The sequence below is a fragment of the Bactrocera neohumeralis genome, chromosome 3 (assembly GCF_024586455.1).
Source record: "Bactrocera neohumeralis isolate Rockhampton chromosome 3, APGP_CSIRO_Bneo_wtdbg2-racon-allhic-juicebox.fasta_v2, whole genome shotgun sequence".
Classification (NCBI taxonomy): domain Eukaryota; kingdom Metazoa; phylum Arthropoda; class Insecta; order Diptera; family Tephritidae; genus Bactrocera; species Bactrocera neohumeralis.
In genome coordinates, this window is record NC_065920.1 from 38,680,930 (window position 1) to 38,703,057 (window position 22,128).

A 22,128-nucleotide genomic window follows, 5' to 3' on the forward strand; every position below is an offset into this window, starting at 1 on the left:
GTAGATAATTTCGTCTATCTTGGAACCAGCGTAAACACCACCAACAATGTCAGCCTAGAAATTCAACGCAGGATAACTCTTGCCAACAGGTGCCAACCAAACTCTATAAGTCACTCATAATTCCCGTCCTGCTATATGGTGCAGAGGCTTGGACGATGTCAACAACTGATGAGTCGATGTTGCGAATTTTCGAGAGAAAAGTTCTGCGAAAGATTTAAGGTCCTTTGCGCGTTGGCCACGGCGAATACCGCATTCGATGGAACGATGAGCTGTACGAGATATACGACGACATCGACATAGTTCAGAGAATTAAAAGACAGCGGCTACGCTGGCTAGGTCATGTTGTCCGGATGGACGAAAACACTCCAGCTCTGAAAATATTCGACGCAGTACCCGCCGGGGGAAGCAGAGGAAGAGGAAGACCCCACTCCGTTGGAAGGACCAAGTGGAGAAGGACCTGGCTTCGCTTGGAATATCCAATTGGCGCCACGTAGCGAAAAGAAGAAACGACTGGCGCGCTGTTGTTAACTCGGCTATAATCGCTTAAGTGGTTTCTACGCCAATTAAGAAGAAGAAGCTTAACACGCGAGTGGTACAAAAACGCTGAGGACAAAGACTCATTTCAGAAATCCTACGATGAACACATCTTAAATAAGACAAAGGCAAGAACTAACAAGCAAACTGACAAGGAATCAGCAAAAAGTAACAGTAATTTAAAAGTGTTTACTTTTGACCTCCAGTCAGTGTTAAGCATGATGTATTACAGTCGAAAGTTCGCCACGTATAATAACACATTTTACGACATTGCCAGTGGAGAAGGTTACTGTTTTCTATGGGATGAAAATCAGGGTCAACGAGGATCGGACGAAATTGGGACCACAATATGGAAAATGATGAACTCGTTAGACGAATCGGTAACCGATGTTATTCTCTACTCAGACTGCTGCGGGGGACAAAACAGAAACAGGTTTATTGCTACACTATTGATTTATATCAACAATACCTTGAAGCTTAATTCGATAACAATTAAGTACCTCCAAAGCGGACACACACAAATGGAGGCAAATTTGATGCACTCTGCAATAGAATGTGCGAAGAGAAGTATATGCGTTTATTCGCCGGAAGAATGGACAACTACCCAGCAAAACCTGCGTGACCGAAACTCCCACACATTTGCACAATTTTTGCTTATTACTAACACACCCTCACAAATCATTTAATTGCGTAAAGAGTCTATCCGCTGTGCCTTTTGATTGTTTTATATTACAAGCTCTTCACACAACATCTTTTCTATGAAAACAAAACAAAAGAAGACAAACTGATTTCGGACTTGCCACTGTTTATGGAAAACGATGCATGTAAAAGTATACAACATGATAACATGATTTGAACGTTTATTCGTTGCGAAAATTCGAATTCAAAGAAAAAGAAGTTCGGCACGCGTGTTAAATTGTGAAAAATTTGTATTCTAATTAAATTTGGTTATATTTTATATGAAAAAAGTGATTATAAAAGTGGTACATACATAATTTGAAAAGGTGAGTAAACGGAGTAAATTTTAATATGAAAAAAAATACATTTAGTGCTTACATGAGCCGAGAAAAAAAGGCTTTTAATGTCAGTGCCTCCAAATTTGCCAAAATATGTAGTATTAATGTGAATTCTGATAGTGATTCAAATGTGGAAGAATTGAGCTCCGTAGATATATCTTTAAATGATTATGATAGCTAAGATACCATTGATAGTGAAAGTGACAATGTGAATATTGTAGTGAAAAATGATAAATGCAAAGAAATAAAAGCTTGGGCTTTACGCAATAGAGTGTCCCACAATGCAGTGACTGATTTGCTTCAAACCTTGCGAAAAATAGGTTTAGTGGATTTGCCCTTAACAGCAAAAATTCATAAATTTTCAAATTAGGATTTTTAAGTATTTATGTACATATATTTTTCTCGGCTCATTTTATTACATTTTCTTAAATTTTGGAAAAGAACTTTGATACTGCCAATTTTTATTTCTCAATTAGATGGAAAATATATTTGACGAAATTGACTTGGAGGATTGTCCAACAACGTCTTCAACTCCCGCAAAAGGTATGTAAATAAATGTAAACTTACAAAATTTCGTTTCATTATATTGTTACGTTTTTGTCATTGTAGACCAATTACATTTAAAGCGTAAAAAGTTTAACACATCTGGTTGCTACAATACAGAGGTCAGCATTTCAAAACGACCTGTGGAAGGAAACGGTAATCTAACATCCATATAATTTATTTCTTTAAATTTGTTTAATTTATTTTGTTTCCAACCTTTTTCCAGAGGTTATTGACATTTTAACCACTATTTCCAAACAGCTTGACGATTTGACGACGAGGGTATGCGAAACTAAAATCGATAAGCATTTAAAAGAAAATGTAAGTGAACAGTTTTTATATGCATACATTATTATTTTTCTCTACATGTCTCTTTGTTTCTTTTTCAGATTATTCATAAAAGTGAAGAAATGGCGCAGCAAAAAACGGTTCGTGAATGCAAGGTCCTCATCCGCAAAATTCATCAATCGGTATGGCGAATGACTGGTGAAGATGTCGACAACGTTCAAACCGAAATTGCTTCCACCCTACCATTAAATACGCTTGCTGCAGCTTTGGAAATGGACGAAAAATTGAAATGCGACGAATTTGCTGCTACAACGGTAAGTAATATATAAACTTTTTTCAATAAACAATTCAGTTTTTACATAATATTTTTATTTACAGAAACAATTCGTTTTGAGGATAAAAGGTACTTCAGATAGTGTACATGATGTGTTGCGAAGTCTGTACACTGATGAACTTCTTTATTTATGTAACTGGGACGGTAGGGGTGGGAAGCAACCTCTCTCCAAATTCCTGCTGGTTTCCAACATTTTATACGGTAAATTCTGTTTTTTATTTAATTTTACTTACAATTATTTGTTTTAATTTGTAATTTTCATTATGTTTTTTTATAGATTCATTCATAACGTATGGATAGGCAATGTTCGAAAAACAAGTTCGAAAAGCCATTGAAATGAGCCACCATAGACACAAATAAAGAATTTATAGGAAGAGGAAAACTGAGAAGTGAACCCTTTAAATATTTAATAAAAAGTTATATGTATTTCTGATATTATTAAAAATAATTATTTCAATACATACTAGATTTTAAGAAAGCATTGCAAAGCAGGAATTGAATTAATAATGAAGTATTCATTTTAATTTAAACTTTAATGTAATTTTTGTTAAAAATGATTTGAAAAAAATTAAAAATTAAAAACAAAAAAAATAAAAAATCTTTTATTTTGAGATTCGAACTCGAGTCTCACGGAATACCAAGCCGTGCGTTTAACCACTAGGCTAGTATAGCATGCAGCGTCGCGCTTTCTTGGAACCAGTTTTCCCCGTTTGCCTTAAATTTAACTAAAGTGTGAGTAGCGAGGATATAGTTTTATTGTAGCAGATAATGTGTGCTCAAGAAGGTGATAAAAAATCACATGTATACAAAAGTTTTGGGAGGTTTTTTGATTCGCCCTTAAGAACGTGATAGGAAAGTGTGACAATTAAACCGGCACGCGTTACCGGCATGTCACTAGGTAACATGACCGGCACTGTTCTAACTGGGTATAATGAGACTGGCAAGACGGAAAAAGCCATATGCTGTAGAGAGGCTTCAATACAGTAATATAATTGATCTCAAAGCCATGTTTTCGAGTTTAGGCCATAGCCTTAAGAAAAATATAAAAAATGACTCGGTAAATTGGCTTAATGTTAAATTACTCCAAGTGAACAAAATTCAACGAAAACAATTATTATACAAGGAGGAATGGGATGGAGACTTGAAAGTAATTGACATTGGAGGAACGCGAAAAACAAAAGAGGTGTTCAACTTTTCGTTTACTGGCAAATCCAATAAAGAGCTGCCAATTTGTAATCGAAAGCTGCATGATCTTTAAAATTTGTGCAAAAAGAGTGTAATTCCTCGTGGCTCGCAGTCATTTTTTTTAATTTACGAGGTGGAAACAAGCGAAATTGTTTAGATGAGCCAGATGTAGCAGAGGAAGAGAATGAAGACGAATGAATTTCTAGTTATTTTTGATTTACGCAATGTATATCTTCATGTGTCATAATTTTTGGTTTATAATAACCCAAAATGGAAAGTAATGAATAAATGCCACTGAATTAACAAAACTATGAATTAATTACTGTTTTATAATGTTACAAATTGATATTTTTGAGATCAAATATTTTAATAAAAATACCGTAAAATTATTGAATAAAACAGCGTATACCATACAGAATAAAATAGTGTATCAGATACATCATACGAATTCCTTAAAAAATAAAATGGCCTATATGGAGGACTTGCGCTTTGAATAACATAATTATGGTCTTAAAGGATGCGTAGAATAAAGAAACATGGTAAATTTAAAGACAAGAAACGGTATAATGTACTTATCGAAAAATCCACTATGAAGAATTTTTATTTACCGCGATATTGAGGTTTTAATAGACATCTGATTTGACAAAAACTTTAAACACGATTTTCTCAAAACCCCAAAAAAATTATACGCTATTGTTATATTGAGGGGACGATATGAACATTTAATATTTTACATTCTACTTACAATTTTAAAAAGCCGATAACATTCTTCCCAATTCTCGTCGCTTAGTAAGCCTAAACTAGCTTGCGCCTGTGTTAGCTCAGTTGCTGCCGTCAACAATTTCATTACTGGCTCTATCACACCTGGAGCAACATCAATTTTTTGTACCACCATTGGAGAGTGCGCACACCTGGTACAGGAAAGTTGTTTCTTCTCAAGAGTTTATACGCTTTCGGACTCGTTGAGTACAGTGTGATCGACTTAGCAATGTCTTCTTCTTTCCAGTTTCGCCTTTTGTTTCCATCTCTTAATTTTTCAATCTACATCTAAGGATCTTTAGTATATCTTGTAACATACATCTTAGAATGGAGGCACTTACCTGGCCGATGGTGAAAATGCAACTAAGTTTTTGCTCCAAATTACTCCGGTGAAATTCCGCAGTCTTAATTGAAATCTTAAGGCGTTTAATTTCTGCCAACTGCTCGTTGTTGCACTTATTGAAAGTGCTAACAACATTATTCAGTCTTTGTCTAAAAAGAATAAGAAATACACATACTTATGTAAGTAAATTATACCTCATCGATATCAATTGGGACTTACATTTCTGCTTCCAAATGCAGTATTTTTTCGTCTTTCTCATCGATGACGACCTGTGCGTTTTGAGGTGCCTCTCCAACCTCGTCGGCTTGAACTATGTCAGCAGTGGCAGCATCTTTCAAGAGTGTATTCAACAACTCTTTTCTGGAACGAGACTCCATCCTTTTCTGCCGTTCATTAGACTCTGCAGGAGCTGTGGTTAATGTGGGAAAAGCGCTAGGTAGCAACTTGGTTGGATTCCGCGAACATAAACCTACAAGTGTTTGGTTTATAAAAGTAAAAAAATGTTAATCAAAATGCTATTATTACCCATTTCAAACTGCAAATTCCTTTCGAAGTCTTCTGGCGCGAAGTGCACTTCACATATGCACGCATTTTAAATGTTGATTTCGTCCGTTCGACGACAAAAATGAACCCATTTTTTTAATAAAGTTTTATCCTTAGGGAAATGGAAAAATCTCCACTTCGTAGCACTATTTTTACTATTGTTATTGGCACAACCGAACACAGCGCAACGCATTTTAAAAAATTCACAACGTCACAATCAAATTCAAAACCAGAATTGAAAACACAATTTAAAAGCGCGGGCGAAAAACGACAAGTCAATCGTGACGTCAGCAAAAACAGCTGACAAAAAGCAAACATGCGCATTGCGTAATCTCTTTCTCTATCATTCTTGCATTTGATATTTAATATTTGTTTATTTAAAAGTGGCTGTGCCACTGTAATTGGATTCATTTAAGTGGAGTGTGAAATTAATATGTCACTTTCAATTCGATAGAGTGTGAAGTGAATACGCCACTCCTCTCCCCTTAAAAGGCAGCCTATTCTTTAGGCTGGTATCATTGGACATAATATGGGTCTTTACCCAAGTTTCTTCAAGTTCGATATTTTGAGGCTGCTGCGAATTTCTTTTCTTGATCGTATTATTTTTTATACAGAAGTGTAAGTGGATTAGAATTAATATATTTTTGAAATAAAGTGTAATGTAACCAAAGCCAGAATAATAACTACAAATATTATGTAGAGTGTAGTATTGTTTTGTGATATCAATTTTATGACGTCTTTATGTTTTAACATTTTAATTTTAGTTAGGTTTAGTGGTGAATACAATGGTGTTAAGTCAATTTCTGGTTTTAAATAATTTTCGCTTAAAATGATGTTTTCAATTTCTACTTTAAATTGAATTGCTTTTATAATATTGTTTCCATTTATCTTTAGGTCGTTATTTAAATTTTGACAATCTTGTCTGATAGTGGTTTCAGTTAAGTTCCACGTAATAATTACATTTGGTTCTATATACATACTTATGTATTTAATAATTTCGGATGTGGAAACCGGTCTAAAATTACAAATTGGGTTTTTACGTCTAATAGCCCTGACAGACGACAGCGCTAATATGCATTAGCGGGCTTAATTTACATTTATTTGCGCATTTGACCCATGTGAATGCAAGTTTGTAATGCGCAAGAATTTCGTGCATTTGGCTGAATTTAGTAGGCAACATTGGTTAAAAATTACAGATTTTTGCTATTGTTTGACAGATGTCGCTTGAAATCTGCCGCCTTGTTTGTGTTTACAGCTTCAGAGGTAAACAGTTTTTATATTGCTAATTAAATTATGTGCAAGTTTATTAACAAAAACAAATTTTAATATTTTTAGATGGCAGAAAATAAACAACGCAAAGTTTGCTATCCATTTTTCCAATATTCTTCACTTCTTCACACATTTTCATTTCACTTTTTGTTTTAATAAATAAACAAATTTCACTATCAGCTGTCCAAATGCTCAAGTCTGCCGTCTGTCACAATAAAATTTCAATGCGCATTAACGTTGCTTAATTTATTTCTTTACTTTCTTGATTATAAACTTCATTATCCTTTTCAAAGTATGATTGTGTGTTTGAGTAATCTAACTGATAACCATTATGATCGGGATAGGGAATTACTTGAATTGTGTTGATTAATTCGTAATGAATGGGGATATGTGATATTATTAGTAATTAATTATTTTTATGATTAATCCAGGTCGATGTTTTTATTAGTAGTATGTTTTGGCTGTTAACGTTGCTGAGTTTGTCGTAATTTAGTAATTTTGGGTTAAACAGTGCTAGTAGCGAAAGCTGCATACCCATTTCCAAGTCTTCAAAATATTCAATAAATTGCGTGAGTTCGTAAACGAGTGTATCAATACTGTTTCTGTTATATTCAAAATGTTTAATTCTCTTTAGTCCATCATTAACGAATTTTATTATGTCGTTAAACTCAGGCTTTGTAATTGAATTTTCAGCGACCGCGTTTAATTTCTTTTGAATTATTTCTCGATCAGATTCGTCAAGTGTACCGAAAAGATATGTGAAAGCGGAGCCTACAATGTTAAGAAGGCCTCGTTTTTGTCTTTGTTCCCTATGCAAAGTTATTCCACTTAATTATTTTATTAGTTTATTGTATAAATATTTTATCCGAAGTGTGTCTGTACTGTTTTGAATTTTATTGCCAAAATAAGTATGTACATATGTCGTTATTGTAGTGATTTCTGTTAAGTTGATTGTTAAACAATGGTGTATGAATACTGATGGCATTTGAACTGGTTTGCTAGAAAAAGAATATAACCATGACCATGTTATCGATGTTGTTTATTTCAATTTGTTGGGCATGTCCTATGGTGAATAATAGGAATAATATCGCCAATGTTCGCCACGAACCTGTGGAATTTGGATTTCATTAATTTTTTTTCGTTTTGTAAACTGTGTTTTGTAATAGTTAGTTATTTTGTAATGGTCAGGGTCAGTTTGTTCAACATTTTTCTTTTCTTTAAATGGATTTTCTAATTTTCCTTTCTGAAGAGGACCATTTCTGTATCTAGTGTCAATGTTGTATTCTTGGCGGTCAACATTTATTTTGTTTATTTTTTGTTCTTTAATTTTTTGCGTATCTAATGTTGATTGTCCGGTGTAGAGAAATATGTGGGCAGGTGTCTGTCCAGTAGTGTCATGCTTGGGTTTGTGATTGCATATGTAAAGGATATTTTCCATTTTGCCTAATTTAAGTTCATTGTCATTGGAGGAATTGATTATGCGAATTATTTCATTTATTGCTTTGTGCAATCTCTCAACATCTGCTACTCCTAGCTTTGCTGTATTTAATTGTAATTCAATGCCCTCGCTTTCTAGCCATTGCTTAAGAGAATGACTGGAGAATGTACCGTCTCTATCTGTTTTTAACAGTATTTTTACATTTTTGCATTCAATCCAATCTTTTGTTTTAATTTGCTCAAGAGTGGCGAATTTCGAGTAGGTGTCTATGCAACTAAGGTAATGTTTTCCTTCAGACGAATAGATGTCTACAACGAATTTATCGCGACAATATTCTGGCCTGGGGGTAATTTTAATGGCATTTTAGTGTCTCTCTGTTCTGTCTTGGCCAAGTTACACACATTGCTCATTTATAATGTTTTGAATTAATAACTGGCTTTTTGGGAAATAATGATTTTCTTTAAATAATTTGGTTATTTTTTGGATGCCTTGGTGTAAAAGTTTTTCATGGGATTGAAGTATTATTTCTTTAAATTCTGCATATGAGTTTACATTTTTAAGCAGAATGAGACTACGAATCACCTTAGTATAGGAAGTATTAATAATCTCCCTATAAGCTGCCTGGATGATTTCGAAATCGGTATCGCTTTTAATGTACATTGCAATATTGAAATTGTTTAGCACTTTCAATTGTCATTTTGTCGTAAAAAATTGTGGTTATAGAATTTCCAAAAATATTTGTTTTTTTACAATATTTTGTTCTGATTTGATGAATATTATTTGCCTTTTGAATAAGTTTATTAGTTTTTCTATTAACTGAATAAATTCGCTACTGTCTTCTTCTGCGCTATGTTAGGTGACCTCACTAAAATATGTACTTAGTTCTCCTCGAGCTTAATTCTGGACAATGCGTCGGCAATTAAATTCTGTTTACCTTTGACAACTGTGTCAGAATCTACCAAGTAGTATGTCTTATCAAAAAGTGAAATTGTCCGAGTTTTATATTTTATTATAGCTTGTGCTTTGTTAAGGAGTTTCCTGCCAATTAACATATCGTAATCTTTAGAAAAATCATGCAAGTAAAATTGTTCGGATGTTCCGAATATGTTACGGGGTATAGTAACGGAATTGTTAAGTATCATGGAGCCGTTTGATGTAAAAACTTCGCATTCTATATTTTGGATTAGAAGAGAGAGAAAAATTTGTGTCAATCAAGCATTTGTAAATACAATTTCTGTGCTTGATTTCGAAATATTGATATTTTCCTGGGGATGGTAAATGAAAATTTTCGTCAAACTTAAGCTCATTTTGATCGGTTGGTGCTTCGCATAGTTCATTATTAATCTGATCTTGATGTTGAATATAGTCAGGATATTCTTGGTCATAAAGTTCTTGATTGTTTTGTTCGAATTCTTGTATCTACGTCTTGTAGTCTGAGTTCATCAATGGACATTTTAGTTTGTTCACTGGCCGATGGCCTTGGTCGTTTTATTCCATGTGTTCCTTGGATATTTGGGTTGTTTGGTGTGGGTGCTTGTTGTGGTTGATGAGGTGAATTTTTATTAAAATTAAATTGGGAAACTGGGTTTATGTTAAAATAGGGTTGAATGTTTGGGTACCTATTGGGTACGAAATAATTTTGTCTGTATCCCATAGGTGTATTGTTAAACATTTGCTGTGTTTGGATATTTCTGGGAGATTGCATGTATGGATTATAATTTGGTTGCATTGGTTGTGGATATTGGGCGTATCTTGGTTGATATTGGGTTTGATTGGTTGGATTTAATGGTTTTGTATTTTGAAACTTATTTTTATTTTCAAAGTATGTTTTTCTTTCAAAATTAACACGTTCTTCATAAATTCCCTCGTTTTGTGCTATATTAATTAATGAATTTAAATCTGCAATATCATGGTGAGCCAAAATGGTAAATAATTGAATTGGAAGTTTACGAATTAATACCTTTATTGCGTCCCTAATCGCTTGCAAATAAATGACGAGGTTTGCCTGATTACCTTCTAGATGTAGTTTTTATACCAGTATTTGTCGTCGTCTCTCAGCTTCCTCGCATAATGCTCGCCACTTGTAAGGTGTCTCGCGGTAGTTCTCCAACAATTTGTAGTTTGGCGTCTGGGGTTTGTACTCCACAATCAATCTATGTTTCAGGGTTGGCCAGTCTTCGATGTTTGGTAACCCAATGATCTTGTTACAATTCCATCAAGATTTCGTTCGACAGCGCCGAGTAGAATGCGCTGTTGTCGTACGTCATTTGTTTGGTAAAGCGGCAAAATGTAGTCAACTCTACTGATGAACGTAAATAGACTTTCTGGTTCTCCCTTGAACGGGGGAATATCCTTTAATTGTCCGCGGGTCTCACTGAGATTGGCCTCATTTAAAATTATAGCTAGTTGTGTCATTTTGTTATATTATTTCATTTTATTTATTTATTTCACCTCTTCTTGTTCTCTAGTTTTTGTTGTTTCTTTTAATATTTTGTTTCACTTAGTTCATTTATTTAACTCTTTCTTTCTCTTTGGACTTTTATTTTGAAGTTGTAATTCGTTTTGCTTCAACTTTGTTGGGATAACCGAATTGGATTTATTCTCCCAGTTAAAGCGCGAACAGAGCAACAACTTTTTGCGAGTACCGAATTATAAAGGTAAATTTATTATTCACTCGCCAGTAAAATGAGTCAAATAAATGTCCTGTCTTATTGACTAAGGACAACGCACAAATTCCTAAAAAATTAAACATAGACACAAAATTGTGAGTGCACGTCTTTATTATTTCTGATTCGGCTTGAGACTGCTTTTTGGGTGAACAGAGAATCTTAATTATACTTACTATTGCGTATTTGTTTACATTAAGTATACTATACTGACTATTGGTTATTTGTTTATGTTTTGTGAATCTTTTATTGTTACATTTGATATTTATTTGCTTATTTAAAAGTGGCTGTGCCAGAGTAATTGAATTCATTTAAGGGGTCCCGGTGGTCTAGAACACTCCAATTAAGAGTGTTTTCTGAATGGTTTTTAAGGTTTAAAAAAAGAGCAATCAATTTAAAATTTTGACAGTTTATTTATACACTTATAAAAAGTTCAAAAATATTTTTTTGTTAAATAAAAAAGTTTTTTAACAATATCAAAAATGGCGTCCAAAAAAAGCTATCTTATAAAATTACTCCCAGTGTCGTTGTTGATTTTGACTCTTCTGAACATCTGAAACATAAAAACCAAATAAATTATTAATCAGTGGGAGTGCAGCTATCGCTGGAACTACAACAAAAAAAATTGAAAAAAAAAAATTTCGCGCTTTTGAAGTTCAGATTTTGAAAACAGCTATATTTGGACCAATTTTAGATCGAAAAAAATCGAAGTTCTTAAAATTAAAATTTGATCGTAGTCCCAGCGATAGATATTGATCTTATAAACACCATATTAAAATTTCAAGTGATTCGGATGGGTAGTTTTTTTTTCATCAACAGCACGCCGAAAAAAGTAGTTTTGAGATAAATGAGTTAAAAGTTTAGAGTGTCTATATATATATATAAGTACATATGTATATATATCACGCTACCTGCTAAAACGGCTGTAGAAGCTAAAATAATGTGAATATCCTTCCAAAAATTTTACAGTATATTCTTAAAGGATTATACTTTCCAACTATCAAAACAAAAAAAAACCGATTTTTTGAAAATTCTAGACCACCGGGACCCCTTAAGTGGAGTGTGAAATGAATACGTCACTATATGTATGTATGCATAAATAAATACAAATATACTACATGTACATATGTACATACATAAAAAATAAATAAATAAAGCGCTAAAATACTTCACATCAAAACCAATTAAATAATAATATTAATTCACAGTAATACATGCAAAGGAGGATGGAGTCATGTGTAGAAGTTCACACAAGTGAGGAAAGTTCTCTGATCGCCATTCACTTGGGAGTGGCCAGAAACGATTCTTTTACACATGGCTCAAGCAGCTCACAACTTCCGGTCTTTGACCAAGTATCCTCTGGGTAGCCTAAGAACATCCATTCGAAGGCGAGCTAAAGTGAGAAGGCGAAACATGCCCTTCATAGGGTTGAGCGCTGGGTTTGGGACCCGCCACCCCCAATCAAAAATAACAACAAGCCTCGGATGAGCGACCCCCTTTTGATGACGACCATGGCCAACGAAATAAGGACTATGATATCAGGGCATGCACCTGGAATGTCCGGACCCTTAATTGGGAAGGTGCCGCTGCCCAGCTGGTTGATGTCCTCGTGAAAATAAAGGCTGACGTCACCGCCGTCCAAGAAATGCGATGTACGGGTCAAGGACAGAGACGAGTAGGTCCTTGTTACATATACTACAGTGGCCATATAAAGGAGCGCAAGTTTGGTGTTGGATTCGTGGTGGGAGAGAGACTCCGTCGCCGAGTACTATCATTCACTCCGGTGAATGAACGTCTAGCCACAATCCGCATCAAAGCGATATTCTTCAACAAGGGCGCCCACGCCCCGACGGAAAAGAAGGACGATGTGACCAAAGATGCCTTCTATGAGCGCTTGGAGCACACCTATGAGCGCTGCCCCCGCCACGATGTCAAATTCGTGCTTGGCGACTTTAACGCCAAGGTGGGCAAAGAAGGTATATTTGGCACTACGGTCGGCAAATTCAGCCTCCAGGACGAAACATCCCCAAATGGGTTGAGGCTGATTGACTTCGCCGGGACCCGAAATATGGTTATCTGTGGTACTAGATTCCAGCTCAAGAAGATACATCAAGCTACCTGGCAGTCTCCGGATCGAAAAGCCACCAACCAGATCGATCATGTTGTGATAGACGGAAGACACGTCTCCAGTGCTTTAGATGCACGTACGCTCCGCGGTCCTAACATCGACTCGGACTACTATATTGTTGCAGTAAAGATTCGCAACCGCCTCTGTGCAGCAAAAAACGCACGTCAACAAACACAAGGAAGGTTCGACGTCGAGAAGCTGCAATCACAACAGATAACCGAACGATTTTCTACTCGACTTGCACTCCTGCTTTCTGAGAGCAGTCGTCAACAACTTGGTATAAGGGAACTGTGGGACGGCATTTCAAGCTCCTTACGTACAGCTGCAACTGAAACCATTGGTTTTTGGAAAGTGCAAAAGAACAGCTGGTACGACGAGGAGTGGCGTGTCGCAGCAGAAAAAACAGGCTGCCTACCTCGCAACGTTACGATCGACCACTACACGTGCGGAATGGGATAAATACCGAGAGTTGAAGAGGGAAGCGAGACGCATTTGCAGACAGAAAAAGAAAGAGGCCGAAATGCGTGAGTATGAAGAGCTTGATAAGCTGGCCGACAGGGGTAATGCTCGAAAATTCTACGAAAAAATGCTGCGGCTTACAGAAGCATACTCTTGTAGAACCTCCAAAGGTGATCTAGTCACCGATGCCCAGAGCATACTTAGATTATGGAGGGAACACTTCTCCAGCCTACTGAATGGCAGTGAACGCACAACACCAGGAGAAGGAGAACTCGATTCCCCAATCGATGACGATGGAGCAGACGTTCCATCACCCGACCATGAAGAAGTTCGAATAGCAATTGCCCGCCTGAAGAACAACAAAGCGGCAGGGGCCGACGGATTGCCGGCCGAGCTATTCAAACACGGCGGCAAAGAACTGATAAGGAGCATTCAACAGCTTCTTTGTAAAATATGGTCGGACGAAAGCATGCCCAACGATTGGAATTTAAGTGTGCTATGCCCAATCCATAAAAAAGGAGACCCCACAATCGGCGCCAACTACCGTGGGATTAGCCTCCTCAACATCGCATATAAGGTTCTATCGAGCGTATTGTGTGAAAGATTAAAGCCCACCGTCAACAAACTGATTGGACCTTATCAGTGTGGCTTTAGACCTGGAAAATCAACAACTGACCAGATAGTCACCATACGCCAAATCTTGAAAAAGACCCGTGAAAGAAGAATCGACACACACCACCTCTTCGTCGATTTCAAAGCTGCTTTCGACAGCACGAAAAGGAGCTGCCTTTATGCCGCGATGTCTGAATTTGGTATCCCCGCAAAACTAATACAGCTGTGTAAACTGACGTTGAGCAACACGAAAAGCTCCGTCAGAATCGGGAAGGAACTCTCTGAGCCGTTCGATACCAAACGAGGTTTCAGACAAGGCGACCCTCTATCGTGCGACTTCTTCAACCTGCTTCTGGAGAAAATAGTTCGAGCTGCAGAACTGAATTGACAAGTACAATCTTTTATAAAGGTGTACAGCTGCTTCACTGCGGTGAATGAACGTCTAGCCTCACTGATTGGACCTTATCAGTGTGGCTTTAGACCTGGCAAATCAACAACCGACCAGATATTCATCATGCGCCAAATCTTGGAAAAGACGCGTGAAAGGAGAATCGACACACACCACCTCTTCGTCGATTTCAAAGCTGCTTTCGACAGCACGAAAAGGAGCTGCCTTTATGCCGCGATGTCTGAATTTGGTATCCCCGCAAAACTAATACGGCTGTGTAAACTGACGTTGAGTAACACCAAAAGCTCCGTCAGGATCGGGAAGGACCTCTCCGAGCCGTTCGATACCAAACGAGGTTTCAGACAAGGCGATTCCCTATCGTGCGACTTTTTCAACCTGCTTTTGGAGAAAATAGTTCGAGCCGCAGAACTAAACAGAGAAGGTACCATCTTTTATAAGAGTGTACAGCTGTTGGCGTATGCCGATGATATTGATATCATCGGCCTCAACACCCGCGCCGTTAGTTCTGCTTTCTCCAGGCTGGACAAGGAAGCACAGAAAATGGGTCTGGCAGTGAACGAGGCCAAGACGAAATATCTCCTGTCATCAAACAAACAGTCGTCGCATTCGCGACTTGGCTCTCACGTCACTGTTGACAGTCATAACTTTGAAGTCGTAGATAATTTCGTCTATCTTGGAACCAGCGTAAACACCACCAACAATGTCAGCCTAGAAATCGAACGCAGGATAACTCTTGCCAACAGGTGCTACTTCGGACTGAGTAGGCAATTGAGAAGCAAAGTCCTCTCTCGACAAACAAAAACCAAACTCTATAAGTCACTCATAATTCCCGTCCTGCTGTATGGTGCAGAGTCTTGGACGATGTCAACAACGGATGAGTCGAAGTTGCGAGTTTTCGAGAGAAAAGTTCTGCGAAAGATTTATGGTCCTTTGCGTGTTAGCCACGGCGAATACCGCATTCGATGGAACGATGAGCTGTACGAGATATACGACGACATCGACATAGTTCAGCGAATTAAAAGACAGTGGCTACGCTGGCTAGGTCATGTTGTCCGGATGGACGAAAACACTCCAGCTCTGAAAATATTCGACGCAGTACCCGCCGGGGGAAGCAGAGGAAGAGGAAGACCTCCACTCCGTTGGAGAAGATGTAGTTTATCTGAACGATAATGAGAGAGCGTGTTTTTTTTTTTTTGTTAATTTTTCCCAGTTTGTTTTGTTTCTATATTTATTCATTCGCAATACTCATTATAATAGTCATTCACAATAATCATTATAATTGTTATTCACAATAAATTGACCGAATCAGCTGTTCACATATCACCAGTTTCTGCAATGGGTGCTCTCGTGGCCTTGCATATTTTGGTATAGGATTTTTGCATTTTGTATCATCGTCCAATCTTGCAAGAGCAAGAGATTCCAACAAATGCTTTGAGTCTTAAGAGATCATTTTACATGGCTACATATTGTACTTGATCAAAGATAGCGCACAGCTTAACAACACTTAATCCATTAAGCAATTTTCGATAAATCTACAGCTAGATATACAGTGGTTGTCAGCTTATTTGATGCAAGCAAATCTAAAAGCTTTAAATCAATGTAACTCAGCAAATGCATTGAATATCCGGCACGATTCCGATTACTTTGGCGGAGGGGTAAAAACACCGAATTTCCGTATAAATGGGGTATGTACGGATAGGGGAGCTTCTCCAGAAGAGGAATATCCAAAAATAATGTAAAAATTACTAATATTTTTTAAAATATTCACGATTAAAAGTTCAAAAATTTGCACTAAGAAAACATGTTATTTCTCTATGTTTCACAAAATTTTTTCACATATTTTACTTTGTATATTTAAATACACACTCTAAGCTTTGAAATAAGCTTACATTTCACTTTTATTTTGCTATATTTTACCTAAATTTATTAATTTAAAAATCACTTCGCACACTCACCGTTGAAAAGGTTAGATTGTTTACAATTATGAGGAAAACGAGCCTTGCCATATCTTAAACAGTAAATATGAAGGATTTTTAACAATTTTTCTTTGTTTGTTTTATCGCGTGATTCTTTTTTCTATATTAACTATAAAAAAATACTTTCTACATATGTATATGTGTAATACGTAATTTATGTGACTGAAGCAGAGAATCTGATATACGTTCTCTGACTGAAGTATTATCGCGTAGAACTCCTTTCTGCGTTGGGGGCCTTCGGCCGCGCTCTAAAAAAATAACCCTGGCCGAGCGAATACCCGGTGTGACTGAAGTAATATCGCGTAGTACTCCTTTCTGCGTTGGCGGCCTTCGGCCGCGCTCTAAAAAAATAACCCTGGCCGAGCGAATACCCGGGGTGACTGAAGTACTATCGCCTAGTACTCTTTCCGCGTTGGCGGCCTTCGGCCGCGCTCTAAAAAAATAACCCTGGCCGAGCGAATACCCGGTGTGACTGAAGTAATATCGCGTAGTACTCCTTTCTGCGTTAAAAATAAAAAAATATATTGACTTTTTGGTATAAAGTGGTTATATTCTTTGGTTATTATGCACTCATATTCAAACAAAATTTAAGTTTTCGTTATAAAATTGATAAATTTTGATTATTATTTCTGTCAGCGATTTCAATTATATTTTATATAAAGTGGTTATATTTTACGGTTGTTATGCACTCATATTGAAACAAAATTTGAGTTTTGGATATAAAGTAGTTATATTTTTGGTTATTATGCACTCAAACTCATATTTTAAATATAATAATATACATATATATCGTCACCTAAAATACAAACCAATGTATCATAAAAAATAAATGGAAATCGCTGACAGATATACATAATAACCCAAAAATATAACTACTTTATATCCAAAACTCAAATTTTGTTTCAATATGAGTGCATAACAACCGTAAAATATAACCACTTTATATCCAATATTCAAACAAAATTTAAGTTTTCGTTATAAAATTTATACATTTTGGTTATTATATCTGTCAGCGATATCAATTTATTTTTTATGATACATTGGTTTGTATTTTAGGTGACGATATATACTTATATTATTATATTTAAAATATGAGTTTTGGATATAAAGTGGTTATATTTTACGGTTATCATGCACTCATATTGAAACAAAATTTGAGTTTTCGTACTGTACTGTAACCTTACACTTTATTACATTATTATATAATATTACATATTCATATGTATATATAATATTATTATATAATATTACTAATACATGTATATAATATTACTTATTTGCTTAATAAATTTAAAAAAAAAATATCCGTATGCATGAATAGAGGAATTTTTGCGAAAAAGAGGAGTTGCAGCGAATTGCCTTGTCATCACATGGCTGCGCTCCATTTCTTCGTAATTTTTAGTAAACAAATGAGGTTCAAACGAGTGTAAAATGTAATTTTTAAAATAAAGATTTCTTAAATAAAAAACCTGCTAAAAGTGTAAAATGTGGATTTATTTAAAAGATTATAGTGTAATTTAATTAATTTGAAGAGAAAAATGTGAATAAAGTAGGTTTAACGTGGTGAAATAGCTTCTTGAAATGTTCGAATTTTGCGAATTTTTGAACTTTAAGGTCGAATATCTCGTAAACTAAGCGTTTGCGGCACCTATGACCCCGTATATTTTTTAATCGCGGCGCCAAAGAAATCGGAATTGTGCCGAATGTCCAAATAAAACTAATACACTTTATTACATCACATATGTAAGTATATCCAACAACTAAATGCTTTAATTTGTTTTTATATTGCTATTTCACTGCAAAAAAATAGCAAAAACAAAAAGAAAAGTCATATTGAATCTGTCGTTTATTCGATGCAAACAAGTTTTAACTGTAGTAATGCCGTTATATTTGCAAATAAATATGAACTTATTTTTAATTTGACTTCTTGTTGGAATTTCGGTATTAAGTGTTGTATATTTATTGTCGTTTTCAGTTTTTAAAGAAAATATTACCTAGTTTTTGAATATGGGTCGTAGGATAAAAATAGAAATTTGGGGGTTGGTTATACATCATTTCAAAGCTGGAAAAACACAGCGTAACATTGGAGAAATGTTAAATTTACCGTCCTCTACTGTCCAGCATATAATAGAGCGTTATTCAAAGGAAAATAGAATAGAAAATAAGGGTAGAACTGCTCCTAACAAAATTTTTTCTGCAACTGAAGAACGTTGGATAGTCAGAAAAATTAAGGAAAACCCAAGATTACCGGCACAAAAAATAGCGGCTGAAGTGGCTAAAGGTATTGGCAAGACCTGCAATGCATCAACAATTCGGCGTGTTTTACGTTTGCATGACTTTCATGGCCGAGTACTACTCAAGAAGCCATTTATTAGTCAGAAAAACAAATGCTCCCGATTGGCGTTTGCAAAGGCACACATTTCCAAAGGATTGGCTTTCTGGAATACTGTGATATACTCAGAAGAGTCGAAAATTAATATCTTTGGATCAGATTGAAAGTCCTATGTATGGCGGATGCCATTTACTCACCTCAAATCTGAGAACCTTCGTGCGACTGTTAAACACGGGGGAGGAAGCGTTATGGTTTGGGCTTGTATGGCCGCATCAGATGTTGGAAACCTGGTTTTTATTGAAGGAAACATGGATAAAACCATGTATTTAAACATTCTCAAAAAAAAATTTGGTTGAAAGTGCTGACCAAATGGTCTTAGAATGAACTTTCGTTTTTATCAAGATAACGACCCAAAACATAAATCAAATGTTGTTCAGACGTTGCTCATATGGAACTGCCCTCACGGATGGAACTAAGTACCTGCAGTCTCCAGATTTAAATCTGATAGAAAATGTGTGTATGGGCGTTTTTAAAAAATAATATAAGAAATCACCAGATTACTAGTAGAGAAACGTTGAAACGTGCCTTGCTTGAAGAATGGAAGAAAATAGCACCAGAAATAACACAGAAATTGGTTGACTCAATCTCAAATCGTTTGAAAGCTGTGCTGGAGCAAAAAGGCTATCATACAAAATATTAACCAAAAAGTTTAAAACAAAAATCTAAAAAAACCATTTCTATAACATTTTGCATCAAATAAGTTGCCTTATTTAAATATGAAGTTCTTTTTGTTAGTCTCATTTTTCTTTAAAATAATGTTAAGTATTAATTAAAAGAATTTATAATTTTAATTTACTTTCAAATTGCATTTTGAATTTTTTAAATAGCATACGTAGTTTAAGAGCTATATTTATTTAAAAAAGTTATTTTGCCTGCATCAAATAAGCTGACAACTATTGTATAATCTTATACCGTTTGGGTTGGGAGAAAATGCGGCGATTCGGAAAGTAGCTACACTGTTTGAGTAGGAGATAATAAAGAGCTTTACAAGATCACAAAGCGGGTATTTTCGTTTTTTGGAGTTAAAATCTAAACATTTATATCACTTGGCCTAATACGAATGTAAGGCAAGATATTATTAAAACAACTTACATACACTTAACCACAAAAGTGAACATACGATGACAATTTTTCGATTTTCTAACAAAATAATTCAAAGTTTAAATTTTTTTTATACAAATGCTCAATAACATTTAAGTCAGGAGATTGTAGCGGCTGTTCCGTCTTCGATTTCATGTTGTACAACAACCATTCCTTCACCAATACAGAAGTGTGCTTCGAATCATTGTCTTGAAGCATGATAGGCTCACCTTGCAAATCAAGTTTCTCGAGACTTGGGATGTAGGTGTCCTTAAGAATATCAATATACATACATAAATATGTTTATCCATTATTCCATCGATAAATCTTATGTGTTCGACACCACTAGCCGCCATACAACCATACACCATCACAGATCCTCCATCATGCTTAACGGTGGTAACAATATTTTCTCGCTGCAGCGAAGTATTTTTTTACGGCAGACATTGGTGTGACCATCGTTGGAGAAAACATTAAATTTACACTCATCGGGGAAAATGACACGTTCCCAGAAGGTTGGGTCAGTTTGGTGGATGTTTTCGTATTTTTTTTTGTAGCTAAGCCGCTTAGCAATATTTGCATCTCTTAACAATGGTTTTCTTCTCGCTACTCTGCAATCTAAATCATACTTTTTTAAATATCTTCGAACGGTTTTAGGATGCATATAAACTCCATAATCATTTCCGATGCCTTTCGCGATATGAACGACATTTTCCCTAGGACAAACGTTGATTGTACGAATAATTTGCCTTTGCATCAGTGATCTGCAGTGAATACTTGGCTTATGAATACACTCTCATATTCATGAATCACCCCCAATATTCACTCACACTTGCTCTCACTAAAAATATTATCTTCTCACAATCACATGGCTTGCTTGTGTAATAATGAGTGTGAATATGTCTCACAATCACTTATCGCTCACACTTGGCTTGGCTTGCTTCTCTGTATACAATTGTTTGAGCTATTCGTTGCTTACCATTAGATGAGTTGAAAGGCTCATGAATACATTCACTAATAAGTGGCTCATTGTTTATTCATGAATACATTCACAAATTCCGTGCCTATTCAAAATATATTTTATACCTACGCGGAGGGGTTTTAAAAGGAACGAAACGCGCGATTGTAGTGACGTCAAAACTGAAACTTCTTTGTTTATTATCCTTTTATTGAATTATTTTCCTAAGCTTTATCTTACTAGAAATTGGAGAGCATAGGTAGATGAGTCCCTGAAGTTTATACCTACGCGGAAGGGTTTTAAAAGGAACGAGTGAGTCTATTGACTTCGTAAAAACTACAAAACTGAAACTTCTTTGTTTCTTATCCTTTTATTCAATTATTTCTTAAGCCTAAATGCAAAGCTTTATCTTACATTTTAGAAAATGAAGAGCTTAGGTAGATGAGTCCCTGAAGTTTATACCTACGCGGAGGGGTTTTAAAAGGAACGGGTGAGTCTATTGACTTCGTAAAAACTACAAAACTGAAACTTCTTTGTTTCTTATCACAAATTCCATCTTCACCAATTACTTCAACATCAAATACGTCTTCACCTGCAAATGACCTGAACTTCTTTTTGCCAAATATTTCAAACATGGGCGCGCAGGAACGTATCGAAGATGAGATAGATCGATATTTTACAGAAAGAATACAATTTGATAACGACTTTGACGCAATTCAATGGTGGAAGCAACATAAAGCTAACTTTCCAAGCATATCAAAACTTGCACTTAAAATATTAACTATACCTGCAAGTAGTGCGGCGTCTGAACGTGTATTTTCCTTGGCAGGCAATTTAATAACTGATAAAAGAAATCGACTTGCACCCAAAACCGTAGATAAAATAATATTCCTGAATTCAATATTTAAGACTAACTAATATGGCAATAAGACCTTAGAAACTTAAAAAACAAAAATATACAATGATATTGAGAAGTAATTTTGTGCAATACCTCAATCTTAAATATATGTATATTTAGAAGCTATACTTATAATATATACTTGTATCTTTGGAGTTGAATCTTATGTATGTACATAAATCTTGAAGTAAATTTTATGCTTATTATTTTTATTTTTTACCGAAATTAACTGAAGTTTGTTATTTAGTTTTTTGATAATAATTCATGTAATTTTTATACCACTAAACTGACGTGATTT

The 22,128-nt window shown here is 35.5% G+C and overlaps 2 protein-coding genes across 2 annotated transcripts; one reads left to right on the forward strand and one right to left on the reverse strand.

The window, feature by feature from the left end:
* The first annotated feature begins 1,565 nt into the window (after positions 1–1,565).
* On the forward strand, positions 1,566–3,204 carry LOC126753477 (uncharacterized). Its single transcript, XM_050464993.1, has 6 exons — positions 1,566–2,093; positions 2,160–2,249; positions 2,320–2,414; positions 2,483–2,695; positions 2,760–2,916; positions 2,993–3,204. Exons 1-6 carry the CDS (start codon positions 2,027–2,029, stop codon positions 3,013–3,015), a joined length of 645 nt encoding a protein of 214 aa, XP_050320950.1. The 5' UTR covers positions 1,566–2,026; the 3' UTR covers positions 3,016–3,204.
* Positions 3,205–3,733: 529 nt separating this feature from the next.
* LOC126753017 (uncharacterized) lies at positions 3,734–5,568 on the reverse strand. Its single transcript, XM_050464108.1, has 3 exons — positions 5,222–5,568; positions 5,001–5,151; positions 3,734–3,745 (listed from the first exon to the last, which is right to left on the reverse strand). Exons 1-3 carry the CDS (start codon positions 5,377–5,379, stop codon positions 3,734–3,736), a joined length of 321 nt encoding a protein of 106 aa, XP_050320065.1. The 5' UTR covers positions 5,380–5,568.
* Positions 5,569–22,128: the final 16,560 nt, after the last annotated feature.

What these genes read in the sequence shown, in the direction of transcription:
- LOC126753017 (XM_050464108.1), bottom strand. Translation starts at nt 5,379, where the DNA reads ATGGAGTCTCGTTCCAGAAAAGAGTTGTTGAATACACTCTTGAAAGAT. An exon ending in CTGCATTTGGAAGCAGAAAT is followed by an intron (nt 5,152 to 5,221) that starts GTAAGTCCCAAT and finishes TATTCTTTTTAG; the next exon opens with ACAAAGACTGAATAATGTTG.
- LOC126753477 (XM_050464993.1), top strand. Translation starts at nt 2,027, where the DNA reads ATGGAAAATATATTTGACGAAATTGACTTGGAGGATTGTCCAACAACG. An exon ending in ACGACCTGTGGAAGGAAACG is followed by an intron (nt 2,250 to 2,319) that starts GTAATCTAACAT and finishes ACCTTTTTCCAG; the next exon opens with AGGTTATTGACATTTTAACC. An exon ending in ACGAATTTGCTGCTACAACG is followed by an intron (nt 2,696 to 2,759) that starts GTAAGTAATATA and finishes TTTTATTTACAG; the next exon opens with AAACAATTCGTTTTGAGGAT.